We start from the raw sequence: 19228 nt of genomic DNA, 5'->3' as shown, positions 1-19228 counted from the left end.
CCTCCCAACTTTCCCGGTCCCGCCACTCCGTCTGTCCGTCTGTCCGTCTGTCCGCGGTGCGCCCGCGCGGGCAGCGGTCGCATCTTCTCCCCCCACACCCCCCGCGAGCGCGCAGGCCTCGGGCAAGTTTGCGCCCCCGCCCCCCCCCGTGACCGGGGCTCGGCCGCACCTGCCCCTCCCCCCCCGTGGCTGCAGAGCCCCCCTCCGTCGGCCTGTGCGCCCAGGGGGACCGACGCCTGGGGTCGCCGCGCGAGCTGGGCATTTGAATCCCGGGAGGGGGACCTGGGCAGCCGTCGGCTCCCGGGAGGCTACGCAGCAGGTGCACGGGGTCCCCGTGTTGGGGGATCCCACTAAGGCGTGTTGTGTGTGTGTGTGTGTGTGTGTGTGTGAGTGTGAGAGAGAGAGAGAGAGAGAGAGAGAGAGAGAGAGAGAATCTGCTTATACTGGCAACTTAACGAGAAGTCGGAGACTTCAGCCCTTTTCCGTTCTTTTCTCCTATAGCGGGCTCTAGAAATGGTGAAAAAAAAATTTTTTTTTTGGCCTTGGAGTTCCTTGTAATGAACCTCGGAGCGATGCGGTGATGCGGGGCCGCCGTCCCGCGCACCCTCCCTGCCTCCCAGGCTCGCGCGTAGTCTTGGACCTGGGAAAGCGCTCCCGGGGTAACACCCCAAGGCTCGCCCGCAGAATTTTCTTGACAAGCCCCAAAGCGCAGGCCAGCTGATGAGCTTCAGTTTAAAAAGTGGGCACAGCAAACGTCAGTAACTGCGCAAAGCCACCAAAACTAAGAGTTAGCAGTTAATGGCTTTGGACTCCAGAGCCCTGTATCTGCCAGGCTGCGTAGGACATCAGGCTGTGATCTCAATCCTGAAAGGGTTAAAGAGCTCATCCTTCCATTCGCCTGGCCCTTCTAATAGCTGACCCATGACCCACCCAACCCTCTACCCTAAAGTGTGTGGGATCAAATAGCTTAAATTAGATGAAAAAAAAAAAGTTGAAATCTTCATCACCACCTTACATCAGTTTAGATGAGCTGCAAGTAAATCATTTCGTAACCTTTTAGAAAATGGAAAGTTTAGTGACTACTATTTACACGCTCTGAATATTTTATACTGGAGTGGTCATCACAGTTTACACAAATGATTGTATATATCCATTTCCAATCAACAAATATCAGGGTATCTGTGTTAGGCGACGGTTAACATTTCAAGCTTTTCCGTAAAGGTGACTGTTATATAAAACTGCGAAAGATTACTGCATCCTGTCCAAAGGTCATTTAGAGAATCTGAAAATAAAATCATTAGGGTCAGCTCCGCAGGAGTACGGGGATGACTTATAATTGGAAAGAATTGGAGTGGTGGCGTAGAAATCAAAGCCTCGATGATCCCATGAAATAGTTAATTTTGTTTTGATTTTTTTTTGTTTTGTTTTGTTTTAAACACAGGTTTCTAGAGCATTAAAAAAAAAATTCCTCAGAGGTTTGTTAAACCTTTAGCGGAAGATTACAGCCCATGTTTTGTCTTTGGTGAATAGCTGTTTGTCTCACTTTATTTACTTGGTATTGGATATTTGTCAATGTCATTTCATATCTACAGAAAATTCTTACGCTCTATGGAGGTAGTGAATGTGTGTGTGCGTGTCTGCCGGAGGTCACATGACGGTTTCATCCTATTTGGTGGAGCAGCTTGACTTTTTTTTCCCCTTGCTTTTGGTGATGGTTGTGAGTGCAGAAGTTGATTGACAGATGCATACCAGAAAGCCCCATTCTCCTTTTCAAAGACAACATATGATGGATTGCGATCTCTCAGCCCAGCAGGATACGGGGACCATGCAAGCTGTAATTGGTCAGGTATGGAGTCAGCCATTTCCCAGCTCCCCTTTTTTTCCACAAGGGTCTCACCATATGATTCACATAATTCATATTTACAGTACCATCTTTCTATCTGTATCTTCAGCGGCCTGCCAGCGGAGTGCTGCAAGTGCGAGAGGCAAAAGGCACCCAGTAAATGGAGCCAGGGAACCTCAGCCCTCAAACTTCCACGCGAGGCTTCACAGCAAAAAAATCGAAACCACCACCACCACCACCACCACCACAAAAATCCAAGGGCGAATCTCATTTCTAATCTGGTCTGGATGGGGTGGGTTTTGTTTTGTTTTGTTTTGCTGATTTGATGTTTCAGAATTTATTTTCTGCCGAGACGGTGATCTCTGAAGGAAAGTGTGAGGGGGGAATAAAGTGCCATGTTTCCTAGGTGGTAGTTAAAATTGTCGTGTTCCCTATTTTTTATTTTGGCTATATTCTCTCTCTCTCTCTCTCCCTCTCCCTCTCCCTCCCTCTCCCTCTCCATATGGAAAATCGGAATCCAGCAATACACGTGCCTTCACTTCTAACCCAGATAATGTGTGATTGAGCCCTGGTAAATGTAGTAGTGGTCTTGGCTGCTGCAGAGAGGCAGGCAGCAAATTAAACATTGCCACACTCTGAAAGGTCCAGGTGGTCTGCTCGGCTTCCTAATGCAATCCAGCACCAGGGCTTTAATAAACAGCTCTATTTAGTTCCTCCTCCCTGGATCCAGGGAGGTGAACTGGTCTGGGGCTGCTGTGATGAAATGCCAGAAGAATATCTCTCTGAGGCCTCCCAAGCTGATTTTTAGAGCTTTGCTGTTCTGTCGTCTTTGTCTTCCAAATGGGTCAGTGAGTCTTGCTCTTTCTGTTTGGCGCTTTCTCTGTTAAATCGGGACTTTATGTTTGTGTTTAAATGTTTGCGTTGGGAGCTCAATCAGAAGAGGAAGGGATCGTTGTATTTTCATTTGCCTCCATCCGATAACCGAGGAGGTGAAAGGAATGATCCTGCCCTGCTGCAAAGGAAGGGTGATTTTTCTATGATGGGGGTGGGGTGTGGAAAATGAGAATATAGGTGGTTTCCGTCTTTCTTTGCTTCTCCTGGTAATGTAGTTTTGATCCAATTTTTTTCTAAGTTATCTAGGCTTACTTATGAACTGTTAAGTCATCAGTCAGAATGTGGTTACGAATATTGATAAACTCCTAAAAGTTTTTTTTTTCCTTGCACACTTTCCAATCAAGACAAGCTGCCAGGGTGATGATGTGGAATTTGTTGGCTGTATGTTAATAGCGTAGTGGAAAATATACCATTTTATTCTGTTTTCAACCAAATTATAGCAAAGCACTTTCGGGTTCTGAAGGCACATGGTTTATTAATACCAGCATGCTTCATAATGTATTTTTAGATGGGAAATGTCAGATACATAATACCATGTTTCCACAGGCTCACACTATTTTAAAAGCAGTAGATATCTGCTTCGGTGGAACAATATTTTTTTTTTAAACTTCCAAGTTGGCTTTTGTTATACAGGCAGATATAAAGTGAAGTCTCTGGGCATGCATTTGGCAGGAGAAAATAAGTAAAGACTGATTTTATAGATTATTAATACCCATTTCAGTGTAAGTGTTCACTGACGAGCAAGGAAGTATATCAAATTTAGCTAAAATAATCGTGGCATGTAGTAAATAAATAACCTGTTAAAAACGATGACCTTTTCGTAGATAAATAAAACTTGAGCTCCTGATAACAGTTTTGTCCTGTTTAATAAAACTTTTCTTGGGTTGCAAACACATTCTCTCTTCCCTATGTCGTAATATGGTCGTAATCCTATGCAAAATTACTGTATTTCAGTCCCAAATAAGAAATAGGATTTCCTTCCATGTATATTTCCCTCAGTTGGGAAAAGAAAGTTGGTTTAAAAAAATGACAAGAGAGAGATTTCTAATTTGCCATTCAATATTGTTTATTGGAAATAATTGCAAAGGCATATACTTTTAAAAGGTTCAAATATGTACTTTAAAGAAGGGAATTGGTGTGCATGTTACAGATACTAGACTTAAACATCTAATTTGTCAGGAGTTAAAATTGGTGGTTATTATTACTTAGCTTGGTATTTTGTATGTTCTCTAATTTTTAAAGACTCAATATGTCCAGGAATGATACATGTTAACGACTTGTTACAGATACTTTCTAAATAGTTGCACCAAAGTAGCCACATGTTTTCTGAAGATTCCATTTCTCATAAATTATTTGCTTTTGAAAAAACCCAGATATTTTTGGCAAGGTAGCAAATTATCAAAGCAGTTGTTCTGAAGGTTGTACACATTTTCTCTATTAAAAATGTACAAACTAAAATGCTTACTCCTTCTGAAACTGAAACACTGGTCTGCAAAAAGGAAAGAGAAGTAGTAGCTTACTGCCCTATATGCATACCATAAAAGTCAGAAAACCTCAGTGGAGCCCCTATCTATAGATATAAAACAGAAGATGGCATGGGTATTTGAAATGATTTCTTTTAAACTGTTTTAGCACAGATAAAAATATTTACCCGAATGACTACTTCTAACAATGATGAGAATGTGAAAATAATTTTTACTGCTTTTCAATCATAATCAAAAGTAAGTGGTTGGGTTTTTTGTTGTTTGTGTATGTGTGTGTGTGTGCGCGCGCGTGTTTGCAGCTGGTAATTTCAGTATCCTTTTATACCTACTTAGCCTGTGTGAACAACCCCATTTGATAATGCAAATGTTAGTTTGTGTTCCTCCTCATATACATATTGGAATGATAATTATTTCTGTCCTCCAGCCCAAAACTCCTCCTTTTTAGTTTTGTTCCTAAGTGGATTTGGGTTAGAGGAGCAAATAACCAATTTTCAGTGATATTTTCCATTCAGAATACTGAAAGATTCCCACGAAATATGATCTTTAGGTTTTTCATTCATCTCTAAGATCAAATATCCACTTGCTTCCACTGGAGGGGAAGAGTAGACTTTTCTGTGTTGCTGGCCATGATCCAGCTCGGGAGAGTGTACTGGCTCCATAGAGAAGATATTGCTCATAAATGTCTTTCCCCCAGGATTTTCTCTCCCCCAAGCAAGCAATTAAGCAGTCTAGTACTTAAGAACAAACTCCCTGCCTAGGATATGGAGATCAAGAAACTTGGTTCATTCATATAATTCTTGGAAATCAACTGGATTTTTGATAGTTATCTGTAGCACACTTCCTAGCCCTTTGAACTATAGGGTGGATTCTTGCCTTCTGATGATTTTTCAAATCAACTCAAATTAAACAGTTAAGCAGGTTCTGAGCCATGGGTTTGCATATCATGTAAAAATGAAGACTCTTATTTCCACCTCTCATGGTCATTAAATGTTTACTGCATTTTTTTTTCTTTTTTGCAGACCTGAGCTGGTGAGTGACAGATTAGTTCATCAGTATTACAGACCTCCTGGTTGTTGGTTGTTGTTGTTTTTTTCCTCATCTCATGCAGACGGGTCACCGTGTCCAATCCTCCTTCTGGCGCTGCTGTCCCCAGAGGACCCTTGGCCAGCCTGCCATCTTGATGCGCAGGCCTGAGGGTCTGGGCTGGCTGCACGTTTCCTTATACTAGCTTCTGCAGATATTACAGAAGAGAGGATATTAAATTAGTTGTTAATAAAAACAACAGATGAGGCAAATTAGATAAAAATATTTATCAAGCATATCTAAGAATTTGCTAGGAATGGGAGAGACATAGCTGGGTAAAAGTGCTCATGGATACACTTCCAGTGGACATGGCTAAGAGATCAGTGGAAGAGTGGAGAAACCATGCTTAGTAGGAATGGAAGTGCATCCAAAAGCTTTTACAATTTTCCTTATCAGTAAAATGGGTCTTTTTTTTTTAGGTAAATTTAGACAATTTAAAGTGTTGAAAAGTGACATGTTAGAAGGTAAATGTAGTTGTTTGAGATAGGGCTCGAGTGTGCGCGCTAATGGCTCAGAGGGCAAGTGCCAAGAACTTGGTGCATTTGGCTTGGTGCATTTGGCATATTTTCTCCTATGAAGATTTTATTTATTTTTTAAAAGATTTTATTTATTTATTCATGAGAGACACAGAGAGAGAGGCAGAGGCATAGGCATAGGGAGAAGCAGGCCCTGTGCGGGGAGCCCAATTTGGGACTTGATCCCAGGACCCCAGGATCACACCCTGAGCCAAAGGCAGACAGTCCACCACTGAGCCATCCAGGTGCCCCTCATATGAAGATTTTAAAATACACAAATATTTCGTTGTTCTGGTAGTAAAATAATTTTGCATGTGACTTTATTGGTACCCTTCCTGTTCCCCAAAGTACTCAACATGGCTCTAAGGACAATGTGTTTAACTAGTACATACATACTCAGGCTGATGTGAAACGGAGGTGGCCCAGAGAAAAGGGGTGCCAGTGGTGTGTAAATAGCACACTTGGCTATTGTTCTCAGCCCCTTTGACTGATTTTCATGCCCAACTTGAGGCTAATCCAACCTTGTTTTACACATGCCAAGCATAACTTGCATATTGCTCTAAGTGTGCTCTGAGAACTCATTTTTGGAGGTGTGGATGCCCTTTTCCTACGAAGCCAGCACACCACTTCAACGAATTTATACGCTTTAGGACTGTGAGATTGTTGTTTGGGTTTAATTGCAAATACTTTTTTTTCCAGGGTATGCCAGGTGAAGAGTAAACTAGAAAAATACAAAATAATGAAGGATTATTCTTTCTGAAATTCAAAATGGTGCCAGTATTCCTTTTGTATGGAATTGAATCTGTACTATGTATTTCCAACTGAGCCAATACTCCACTCATACTTAGAGGAGAGTTGGTCTTAGCTTTTTATATTCTTTAGATGAACTCAATTTTTATAACCTTTCAAATATTTTTGCATTGAAGTTTGGTGTGTTACCTGAGCAGTGTTTAAATTGTAAAGCCAGTTTTGTCCAGCAAAGTAACAATGCCTCAGTATAGTAGTGATGCTATACAATCATGCCCATACTAATACTAAACCACCTGAAAGCTGGTCTGGAAACCACTTTCTTTTCTATTTCTAAGATCACCTAATGAAACTCTCTCTCTCTTCAAGTATAGACTTGGTGTTTAAGAATTTAGAGTTGGGACACCTGGGTGGCTCAGTGGTTGCGCCTTTGGCTCAGGGTGTGATCCCGGAGCCCTGGGACGGAGTCCCACATCCATCTCCCTGCACAGAGCCTGCTTCTTCTTCTGTCTGTGTCTCTGCCTCTCTCCCTATGTCTCTCGTGATAAATAAATAAAATCTTTAAAAAAACTTATTTAAAAGAAAGTTTTTTGAATTCACATCTCTAGGATATGGAGAGAGGTTGCTAGAATATTCCAGTACAAACACTTACGAAAGCAAAGTTTGAATGTAATGTTTCCTGAGTATCAGATCCGTAGTACTTGTTTGGGAGGTGAGTGAAAGAAGGCATCCTGTCGTTGACGGTCAACGGTGTCACGCAAACTGCATTTTACCATCCAGTTGAAAGCCTCTTTCTGTTTTCCTCTTTATTGTTTGCCAGAATTAGAATTTAATAACATGTCTGCAAATACTGAGAAGCTCCGCCTTCCCTCGCACTGTGGTATTGCGTAAGCTGTTGCTTTTTTCCCCTAACGCTTGATGGAGTCAAAAAAAGTCAGGTTGTGAAATAAAATGCAAATATCAAAGGATCAGACCCGAAGAAAAATGGGCCACAAGATAAATAGTGGCTATAATATGAACAGTAACAGAAAATTTAAATATACAGCGTTTAGATTCATTTGTATGTTGTGACTGGACTTTTACCTGGGAGACAGTAGCTGCTCTCGCCATAATTTCACTACCTTCGTTTACATTCTTGCTTTGCTTTCTCGGTCCCTCCCTTCCTCCCCCCCCCCGGGAGACTGGGGCCAATGAAACATATGTACAAGAAAGTAAATTACCTGGTCAAACCTTGTTCTGGGATCACATGTCAATACTCTGTTGAGCCATGTCTTGAGCTGGTCCAAAATTATAGTCAAAATTTGTACCAGTGGTGCTTTCTACACACTCTTCGGAACCCTGGATGGAGGAAGGAGCTCTGAGAAGCTGTCATTACATTTCACTGGGATTCATTTTGCTTTTCTAATATTGTCTTGCTCTTTCCAGTTCTACAATGGGAGCCAATTATGGTGAAAACTGCCTAATTTTCATCTGATGAATTCCTTCCTGGTTTGCCCTACGTTTGTGTTCTTTTCTTTACTCTAGCTATAGGGCTATAAATGACCATATTATTATTTCAGGGCTACCACTTCTGATTATAAAACCATTGTACATCAGGAAGACCGAAATCATTGAAAACATCCCTGATTATGTCTACTAAAGGTTTGAAGTCTCGAGGTTTGAAAACAGGTATTTTTCAAGTTGGCTGGTTTCAGAAAATAGCCTTTTGTTTTATCACTAGCTTTAAAAAACCCCATGATAGGAAGGACTCTTTCTTTAAAAGACAAGAGATTAGCTATTGATACTTGGTACTGATTCCGGGTGAACTGCAACCCTGTTCCCTTCAGCCACATTTTTTTTCTAACCAGAAGCACAAGGAGAAAAAAAAAAAATCAAAGATCAGCATAATATACGAAATTTCACCAATTTTCAGCCCCACTGCTGGGCCAGGAGGTGGATTCTTTCAGTGGGAAGAGATGCCCAAACCATTTCCATCCAGCTCCCACCCCCTAAGGTCAGAGATGCAAATAAATGTGTCCAGGCCTTGAGTGAACGAAAAGGCGATGGGAACTCAGAGGCATCGCGCTGGTATTTTGCTCTCTTCCTTCATCTGTCGTTTCTGCCTTCAGCTTTTGCTCTTTCCCACTGTAATCCAGCGTCAGTTTGATGAGTAATAAGTGCAAAGTGAAGCCTCGTGGGCTGCCCAGGCAGCAAAGGGCACTGGAAAGAGAGGCGAGACCTGCAGCAAAACAAAAACAAAAACAAAAAACCAACAAAAAACCCCCAAAAAACCGAAGCAGAATCGTAGCAGGAAAACTCTCCAACACACCGGGTTCTGTAGTCAGGATTTTGGTGAAGGTATTTTATAAGCTGATTTCCTCTCACCTGGAGATTTCAGATCACAGAAATAAGGAGTGAAACAATTACTTTAGGACGAGACAAATACGACTTTAAAATAAAGCCAAAAGGGGTGGGGTGGGGGGAGGAAGAAAAGAAAAAGAAAAGCTCCCCACTGCTTGTGCCATGGAACACGAATTTCGAAATCAAGGAGCACTTGTTCTTGGGAACTTGCTACAAGAGTCGAAGCAGGGCTTTGGTGCTGAGGAACAGCGGCCTTACACAAATGGGTGTTTCATGTGCTTCACGCCACGTTGACTCTGCATGGTTTACTACTTTGATTTTTTAGGAATAATCATAACCAGAAAGTATTTTAGGAAGAAAACACCTATGTCTGGCACCTAAAACCTTACAGAAACCGACCTACATTAAAAAGATTAAATTAAAAGATAATTGTTAACTGGTGGGTTTTTTTTGTTTTTGTTTTTTGTTTTTTGTTTTTTTGTTTTTTTTTGCATTGACCAGAACTCAAACTCCTCTTAATAAGAACAAAGTAAACCATTTACAGAGAAGTTAGTTTTCGGTACAGGATTCATGTATGGATTTTTTTTAATACAATATTTTACTGTTGAGAGTGAGAGGCACATCACCGACGGAGAAGTGTGGATATCAGAAATCCTAATTGATATTGAAGGTATGTGGGGGGAAAAGTAGATATTCCTTAAATGGTCACTTGTATTTTTTCAAAATTGGATGCCAGCGTGGGTAAGGATGGGGCCAGGTACACAGTCCTGGGCTCCGGCAGACCAGACCTGCTTTAGATAAAGCCAGTTAATTTTGTAAGCCTTAAATAATACTAGCCAACAAGGCACTCTCAACCTTTTGGAGAAAAGGTTGAGAGTCGGGGCAAATGTAAAACCCTGCTTAACGTGCACGAATAAAGCCAAGAACTTCAAACTCATTTCACTTAGTGTCAGCCCTGATGATTCATCATTATGGTCAGAGCAAGCTGTGGTCTCTGGGCTGAAACAATTTTATCCATTTTTTTTTAAAAACAGAATGTTCCAGCTTGGATCTTATATCCTTAGGGTTACAATATTGAATTCTGAATCGGGAAACTTAATCTTGCAGCCAGATTTGACAAGATGCTGGTTGAACGGGAGGCAGAAGTGATTGTAGGATGAAAGGCCCCAGGTCAGAATTTGGGGAAAGAGGAGATTTTGTGGAAATTTGGCTGTGTGGTAAGAACCCCAAATTTGAAAAATTTTTCACTGTTCATATCAGCAGATGGTGTTCAAAGGTCTGAAAAGTACATCGCAGGCTGTATTCATTTTCTCTGTTTCAGAGCTCTCTTTAACAGAGTTAATTTTTATACCTTTGGAGGTGTTTTTCTTAGTGTATTACTAATGTTGCGAATGTAAAGGCATCTGTAATACTATTCAAAAAGTTTCTGGGAGCAAAGATGCACATTATTGCTCAAGTCCAAGACAGTTATACTTTGTTTCTTGGCAAGATGGTAATACTTGTTTCGGGAACTAAAGTTTTTCTTTTTTGAAAACTTTTCCCATACAAATCCTATGTATAGATTTCCAGGGACTAAAGGATTTGGAAAAAAAATTAAAATGAGGCAATCTAATAAGTGCACACACACGCGGACACACGCACAGGCACCCACATCCTAGACATATTAGGAATAATTGCTTATTTAACTTGCAATAATATAAAAATATTTTAACTTTTCAATTTGGGCACATGAAAAGATTATAGTAGGTGTTTATTTAAAATACTCTTCCTTTCAACTAAGCTGTTCACGAGAATGGACAAATACTTTGTAACTTCTAGAAATCAGGATTACGGAACAAATTTGAGTACATAGTTGATCACTAAACTGTAAAAGGATGATTATTATGATAATGGCATTACCATTACAGGGTAAGGTAATTGCCCTCCAGAAAACAAGGGCGTATTGTTTTGCGACATACTTCTATTTTATAGCTACTTTCTACAAGTGCTGAGATATATCAGCTGGATTGTTCTCTCTCTTTCTACCATTCTCCTTCAAGTGGGAGTTAAATAGCTAGTTCAGGCCAAGAGTTGAGCATCTGGCTGAAATCTGCAGAACATCAACACAATTGTTACATGCAGATGATTGAGGCGAGTTACATAGTAGACCCTAAGAGTCTTCTTAAATTTTTTATTAAACAAATTATAAAAGCAGCATGTGCTTATGACAAACAATTTCAAACAATGCAAGAGAATATGAAGTGAAAAGTCAAGTACCCCATCCTCCCACTCCCCACAAATAACCATTATCAAAAATTCATTGTATCTTTCAGGAATTGTCTATGCATGTATAAGCATAGAAAATCTTCAAACGGGACGCCTGGGTGGCTCAGTGGTTGAGTGCCTGCCTTCAGGCTCAGGGCATGATCCTGGAGTCCTAGGATCGAGTCCCGCATCAGGCTCCCTCATGGAGCCTGCTTCTCCCTCTGCCATGTCTCTACCTCTCTCCATGTGTCTTCCATGAACAAATAAATAAAATCTTAAAAAAAAAAGAAAATCTTCAAACAACCAAAGTAGATTCATACTATATACAGAATTCTACAACTTTCACTTTTAAAAAACATACATTGAACAGCTCTTATTATGAATAGATTGCCACCCTTTCCTAAAGTATTCCCTCTTATGGATGTATGCTAACCTGTTTAACCAGTTCCCTTCTTTATTGAGATATAATTGACATATAGCATTATATTAGTTTCAGGTGTATAACATAATGATTCAAAATCTGCGTGCATTGCAAAATGATCACCGCAATACATAACCAGTTCTCTCGTGATGAGCATCTACTTTTCAGAAATAAGTTAGTCTCTGTAATAAGACTAACAAATAGAGATGTTTCATCTCTCTTAGCAAGAAAAAAAATCCCAGAATCTTCCAAAGGGAGTTTGCTTTACTGAAAAAACTCATAAGTAGTTTCTCCTAAGAGAAGATGATGAGTAATGTCAAATGTGAAGGATAGCTTTATGCCACATTTATCATTTTTTAAAAGATTTTATCATTTTTTAAAATATTTTATTTATATATTCATGAGAGACACACAGAGAGAGAGAGAGGCAGAGACACAGACAGGGGAAGCAGCAGGTTCCATGCAGAGAGCCCGATGGGGGACTCAACCCGGGACTCCAGGATCACGCCCTGAGCCAAAGGCAGTCACTCAACCACTGAGCCACCCAGGGATCCCTATATTTATCATCTCTAGGTTGAACACTCAAGCCAATGAAAATACCAGTAAAGATCACAACATTGTATTTAGTGATAAAGAAGTAAGAATATGAGATAATGACATAAGGAGCCAGTTCTCAATAGGATATATTATGACTTTAAAACTTCTATTTGTTTCACGCCACCAATTCAGCTGAACAAAATGCGGAACTTATTTTCTCACAAGGGTCTTACTGCTATTTATTAAGATAATTGACAGAGATATATGTTTCCAATGCATGATTCAGTTAGTATACCTAGATTAGTGAAAAAGAGACCAGAAGAAATTCATGGTAATTAATGTCAGTTAAATTCCTGTTTCCTATATTTCATATTGTCAGACTAATCCTTCAACCATGATTCATCGGTTAAATAATGCAGTCAGGAGAAGGGTTGGATCAAAACTAATCAGACATAGCCCTTGAATTCAGTTAGTTTAGGGATTTGGTAAGGTGGGCTAAACATATACCCCTCAAATATTTAAGAGAATGTGAAAAGTTACATTTTAGATCTCTTTTGGGAGAGGTCTCTGCTCATTCATCTTAACTGCATCACTTCACTCATACTAATAAGAAAGTGAAGTGGGTAGTAATGAAATATTTATCTGTATAAGAGATGGAAGTGTGAGCTAACTGTGACATCTTTCGGTGTCCAGATTCCCAGAACTGATTCCATGGAACTGCTGGTTGGGCAGGTGTACACGTCTTCCTTCTCCCTTCTTCTCTATAGACGGTGGGACAAGTAACCTGGATAAGAAACTATCATACTTCATTTATAAGTTTAAAAGTAGCTGGTTCCATGGACGCCTGGGGAGTCAGTTGGTTAAATGTCTGCCTTCAGCTCAGGTCATGATCTGAGGGTCCTGGGATGGAGCCCCACATCCCGTTCCCTGCTCAGTGGGGAGTCTGCTTCTCCCTCTCTCTCTGCCTGCCACTCTGCCTACTTGTACTCTCTCTCTTTCCCTATCAATAAATAAATAAATAAATAAATAAATAAATAAAAAATCTTTAAAAAACCCCAAACAAACCCAAAAGTGGCTGGTTCCTTCCCATGAAGCCCAAAACTGGCTCCGAAGAACAAACTGCAGATACTGCTGTCATCTGCAACCCACAGCTCTAAGAGGTTAGGTGCCAATCATCATTCCCATTTTATGGAAGCAGAAACTGGCTCAGAGAGGTTATATATCTTCTTCATAGCCATATTGCTAGTGCATAAAAGAAATTTGTTTTAAACCTAGAAATCCTTTCTAAGAGTTGACTGTTTTCCTCTATACCACTTCTTAACTCTGGCTACCTATTAGAACCACCTGAAACAACCTTTGAAAAATCTACAGGCATGCAGGACTCATCTCCAGAAATTCTTTTTCTTTTTTTTAAGACTTATTTTATTTATTTTTTACAGTGAGTGAGAGACAGAGCGAGAGAGAGAAGGGTCAGCAGGAGAGGGGGAGAGACAATCTCAAGCAGATTCCTTGCTAGGTGTGGAACCCCATATGGGGCTCCGTCCTAGGACCCCAAGATCATGACCTGAGCCAAAATCAAGAGTGCTGGTACTTAACTGACTGAGCCACCCACGTGCCCCACAGAAATTCTGATTCAATTTATCTGGGTGGGGTCTGGATATTTGTATTTGGAAGAAGCTTTACAGATAATTTCAATGCAGTCTATCACAGGGCCTCTTAAATTGAATGAATGTTATTTTATATATTTTTTGGAATGTTATCTTAAATAATAAAATGAGGCAATGAAGATTACACAGTCACCCCAACCAATGCATGTACGTGCACATGCGCACACACACTCATAAATCCACAGCAAAGTTTGGAGTTAGTCTGGTATTCATGGTGTGTGTGTACGTATGTTTCAGTGGAAATCTTGGCTTTTGTAAGCTATGTTGAATATCTAAGTTAACGTTTAATAATGTTGTTTATCCAGAAGAGAGCTAGATATTTAGTCATCTTAAAAAATAATGATGCTGATAATAATCTACCAATTAATAAGCACTTAACCAGGTGCTGGGAACATTATAAACCTACTTTAACCCTTGTGATATCTTTGTGAGGTAATTACTGTCATTATTTACAATTTACTGACTAGGTGACTGAGGAAGTGACACATGGACAGTAAATGACAAAGCTGGAATTTGAACTAAGGATGTTGAAGCCTTTAATCACACACAAAATCACAGAAATGACTTACTCGTTTCCTATACATGAACTTTATTGTAGCTATCATTACCTGTTGTAACTGGGCTGTACATGGTGGTTTGAGAAATAATCCTTTTATAATATGTAGAACAACAGAAGAGACGACAAATGGAAGGATGGAAAGGCAAATCGGTGCTCCCTGTAGGCTTCCATAGAAACAGTTGCTGCAACTAAACAAGAAGTCACCCTGGCCTCCATCTGTTTAGTGCTCCGGGAGATGTGCCTTCAGACCAGGGACTACACAATTTTTTTTTTAAGATTTTATTTATTTATTCATGAGAGACAGAGAGAGAGGCAGAGACATAGGCAGGGGGAGAAGCAGGCTCCAGGCAGAGACCCCGATGTGGGACTCGATCCCAAGACCCTGGGGTCACACCCTGAGCCGAAGGCAGATGCTCAACCACTGAGCTACCCAGGCACTCCCAGACCCAACAGATCTTAAACAGAGTGACAATGGGCACTGCTCTATGTGTATGAGGAACAAGATTCCCATAGACAGTTTCAGGGAGGATTTGAAAATTTTAAAAACGAATTTGTATGATATGATACTATATCATATGTAAAATGTTATAAATATATGAACTAGAAAACAAGTTTATATTTTATAATAGTCCTCACAATTTGAGATTAATAATCGCAAAAACTCATGTTTTTAATCTTTTAGCTGAATAACATTCTATTATCTATCTATCATCATCTATCTATCTATCTATCTATCTATCTATCTATCTATCATCTATCTGTTTTTTAACTGGTTAACATTCTTATTTGCATTTGAAATCAGTGAGTTAAATTTGTACAATGACCTTGCTTTCTCTGTTCATTCTTCATAAAAACTCAACTAAATTCTAGGGGTCCCTGGGTGGCTCAGTTGGTTAAGCATCCCACTGTTGATTTAGGCTCAGGTCATGATCTTAGGGTTGTGAAATAGAGCCCTGTGTTGGGCTCTTCACTGAGTGTGGAGCCTGCTTAAAATTAGGTCTCTCCATCTCCTTTTGCCCTTCCTTGGCTTGCTCTCACAAAAAAACAAGAACAAAACCAAAAGGCACCTCCCCCAAACAGAAAAACAAAAACAAAACCCAGCTCAACTAAATTCCAGACAAATGTGCATTGGTTCTTCTAATCTAATTTTTATAAACTAATTATACTGCTATAATTAAGATTATGGTGGTGGGAAACCAGTGATTCTACTAAGGGGATGTTTCTTTTTTTAATTTTTAAAAATTTTGTTGACATTTAATATCATTAATTTTTTTTATTGGAGTTCAATTTGCCAACATATAGCATAACACCCAGTGCTCATCCCGTCAAGTTAAGGAGATGTTTCTTAACTCAAATTCTGGAAAACCTCTAATGATACTGTGGCATTTCTCCTACATCAGTTCCATCTTTTTTGAAACTGAGGTAAATAAAGAGGATCTTCTACCCTGCCTATTTTCAATTACATTGCTTCCCATCAAGTGGCATTTTCAATGTTTATGACCCTAGAGGCAGTAGTGGGGCTGGAAAGGAGAAATCTTTCCCTACCCAGTAGTTTAAAACTTTCACAAAACATTAATATTGTTTGCATTTGTGCGTTTTGGATGTAGGACCAAGTAGAGTTTATGCTTAAACATCTCTTTAACCTTTGTGCATGATTCAGTTAGGTTAGAACCCACAGATACATGGTTAGTATAGACAAGATGATGATTTGGTGGAATGAATGACCACGGTCTTCCACAAAGTACTCACTGCTTGGGAACAACAGAAGTGAACAGAACACTTGGTAAAGACAGTGGGTTTGCCTGGAGCTGGTAATCTCCTGTAGTGGAACATATCTTCTATCTTGACCCTCCACATCTTAGAGACCTACACCCCTCCTCTCCACGAACACTCAGAATCAAGGAGAGGAGACATGGTCGTTGTTCAGACAGATGAGCCAAGCCTTGGTAACTCCTCCTACCAAGGCCCAGCAGTGGGAGACATTGGGTTAAGCTTGTGCAGAGGGAGTACAAGTGAGGGGTATGCCCAACAGCGGAGTCCACAGGATGCTGTGGGCTCACTTCTCATCCAAGTCTCATTTAGTGCAACTTTGAGGGACATGTCCATGTTTTAAAACTTCACTTCCTTGTCTCTTTATTAAACTGTGGACTACCCTTGGCTCTGGTGAGTTAGAAACAGGAACACCCAGTGCTGCCTGAAAAACAGCAACAAGAAGATGGTCCAGGGAGATGTTCCATCTTTTCCTGTGCTAAATTCAGAGCACACCAGCCTGGAGGGTGGTTTGGCCGTCACCATGATGTTGATGACAAACTCACTTTCCCACATGCCTACATTAGGCTAATCAAATCGACCAGAGTTCTGAACATCAAGATGTTAACATTGTTAGGATGTTTCCCTTCCATGGACAATGTGAGATAGAAGCCCTAATAGTAACTTAATTCTCTTGAATTAATATTCAAAAGAATATTAATGAATATTATGTATCTTTGGCTCTCACCCTTTCTCTCCTATTTTTACCCAGTGGATCTAGCACAGGATAAATCCACAAATCCATAATTGTTGCACATTCATCTTGGCAGGGTAAGATGATGGTGATGGCTACAAATAAGTAGCTCACAGAAAATGTGAGGTGTCTGCTAGAATTCGAGAAGGTAAAAAATAAATAAATAAACACATTTTAAAAAAAAGAGAAGGTAGTTGAGGATTATGAGCTGAAGATTTTGCGCATGAACATTTTGGAAGACTTCTCACCTATTCATACCTCTCTTCCTTACATATTTCTTGAAGGCTTTTTTTTTTCTCTTTTCAGTTGGACCAAATTTTTATTAGACAGTTCTAAGGGAAACATTGAAGGTGAGGGACCATGCTACCTCCTGGTTATTTGGTTAAAATCAGCCTGAAGGGGATCCCTAGGTGGCTCAGTGGTTTGGCGCTTGCCTTTGGCCTAGGGCGTGATCCTGGAGTCCTGGGATCGAGTCCCACGCCAGGCTCCCTACATGGAGCCTGCTTCTCCCTCTGCCTGTGTCTCTGCCTCTCTCTCTCTCTCTCTCTATCATGAACAAATAAATAAATAAATCTTTAAAAAAAATAAAATAAAATCAGCCTGAAAAGTTGATACCACATCACAGAACAGGGGTTCAAATTATGTTTACGAGCAAATGAACAGAAGAGTATCCCTAAATCCACTAGCCATTATTTAAGATTAGGAAAAATTATGAGTATATATTAATATGAATAGGTGCCTCATGTGCTCATTTCTTTCATTGGGGTTTTATTTTATTTATTTATTTATTTTTCATTGGGGTTTTAATGGGCATTAAATAAGATTCTTTAATTCTTATTTTCTCTTTATTAGTTATAGAGCTTGTTGAAAAATATGGTTTTACCTCTGCAGCCAGATGGGCCTGCTAATTGCCTGTGACCCTGCATTTTGATCTTGGGACAGACAGCCCATCAAAGGAGAGTTTGGGACTGATGAAGAGACCCATTTATTCAGTATTTCTGCCTCCTACAGGGAGTGGGGTCTAGAGGGAAGAAAATCAAATTCCTTATGGATGTGGAGGACCATAGGTATCAGACTCCTGTCACCCACCAACATGATACGGGATTTCTCCCCTTGTGGGTGAGAAGTCCACTTACGTGAAAACACGAGGCCGAGGGATCAGCGTCCCCCCCCAACACCCTTTTTTCTGGGAAATTGTCTTGCCTATTTTTGCAGAAAATGGGTGATATTGCTGTAATCTTATTGGAGGTCTTGTCAGACTGAGAAACCAAACAAAGGGGTTTGGAAAAAATAAGTTCCTAGGAGTTTGTATTTTCAGTTTAGACCAGTGCAGAAATGCCTCCTTTCCTTTCCTCCGCTGCTCTTCCATCCCTAACTCTTTCTCTCCCTCTCCCCCTCCTTTCCTCCCTTCCTTCCTGGGTTCCATCTTTCTTTCTCTGAAATTGGCCCATCACCGTGTTAGAACTGATTGATGGAGTTGCTAGAGACTCAGAGATCTGTCCTCTTTATACTCACCATCCTATGCTCCCCTGCCCCTTACTGTCCACAACTCTTAAGTCTTTCTAGAGGTCTCTGCTGGCATGTCTGGGCACTAGGTACCTGCTTCAAAATGCTTCCTGTGCAGCAGCTGTCACCCTTCTTTCTATCTCAATGGAATGCGCTTCTCAAATGGTTTTGAATTCTCGAGTTGCCTTTGCTCCATTTAGTTCCCTTTCAAAATTCCTTGTTTGGGGATTTTGTGTGTGTGGGGGTTGTGCTACTAGTATTATCTTAGAATATGTAAACGGGACTTGAAAATTATTATTTTACATTTTCATATTGATGTCTAAAAGGAAAGTGGTTTCCTCTCCCGCAACTTCTTTTTTTTTATAATAAATTTATTTTTATTGGTGTTCTATTTGCCAACATACAGAATAACACCCAGTGATCTCCCGCAATTTCTTATCCAAATTTCATATTGTATTCAACTTAAGCAAGCATCCCCATGATATCCAGTGAAGGCTTATTTTGGGCATATCTTAAGGTTGAATCTTAAAAAAAAAAATGAAGGAGGGATGCAAGACTTACAGACTTAAAAGACAAAGAGAAGGAGACAAACCGTGAGACTCTTAATCATAGGAAACAAACTGATGGTTACTGGAGGGGAGGGGTGGGGGATAGGGTGACAGGGTGATGGGCATTAAGGAAGGCACGTGATAAAATGAGCACTGGGTGTTACACGCAACTGATGAATCAGGGACTCTACCCTGAAACGAATAATACACTATATGTTACTTAAAAAAAAAAAAGACAAAGAGGAGTGAGAAAATGAGGACATAGAATTTGTGTTTCAGAAGTTCATATTAACTGGCTGTGAGGTTGTATGTGGATCAAATAAATAAGACATGGCCA

General features: G+C 40.2%; 1 protein-coding gene across 1 annotated transcript in view; it reads left to right on the top strand.

The window, feature by feature from the left end:
• The first annotated feature begins 1741 nt into the window (after positions 1-1741).
• POU6F2 (POU class 6 homeobox 2) overlaps positions 1742-19228 on the top strand; it is a 468834-nt gene continuing 451347 nt past the window's right edge. The window contains 1 exon segment of the mRNA XM_055301115.1: positions 1742-1846. Within this exon segment, the coding sequence (XP_055157090.1) occupies positions 1742-1846 (105 nt within the window).

Source organism: Nyctereutes procyonoides, unplaced genomic scaffold, assembly GCF_905146905.1.
Source record: "Nyctereutes procyonoides isolate TBG_1078 unplaced genomic scaffold, NYPRO_anot_genome, whole genome shotgun sequence".
Taxonomy (NCBI): domain Eukaryota; kingdom Metazoa; phylum Chordata; class Mammalia; order Carnivora; family Canidae; genus Nyctereutes; species Nyctereutes procyonoides.
Note: the sequence above shows the minus strand (reverse complement) of the source record. Positions and strands in the feature narration are given on the sequence as shown.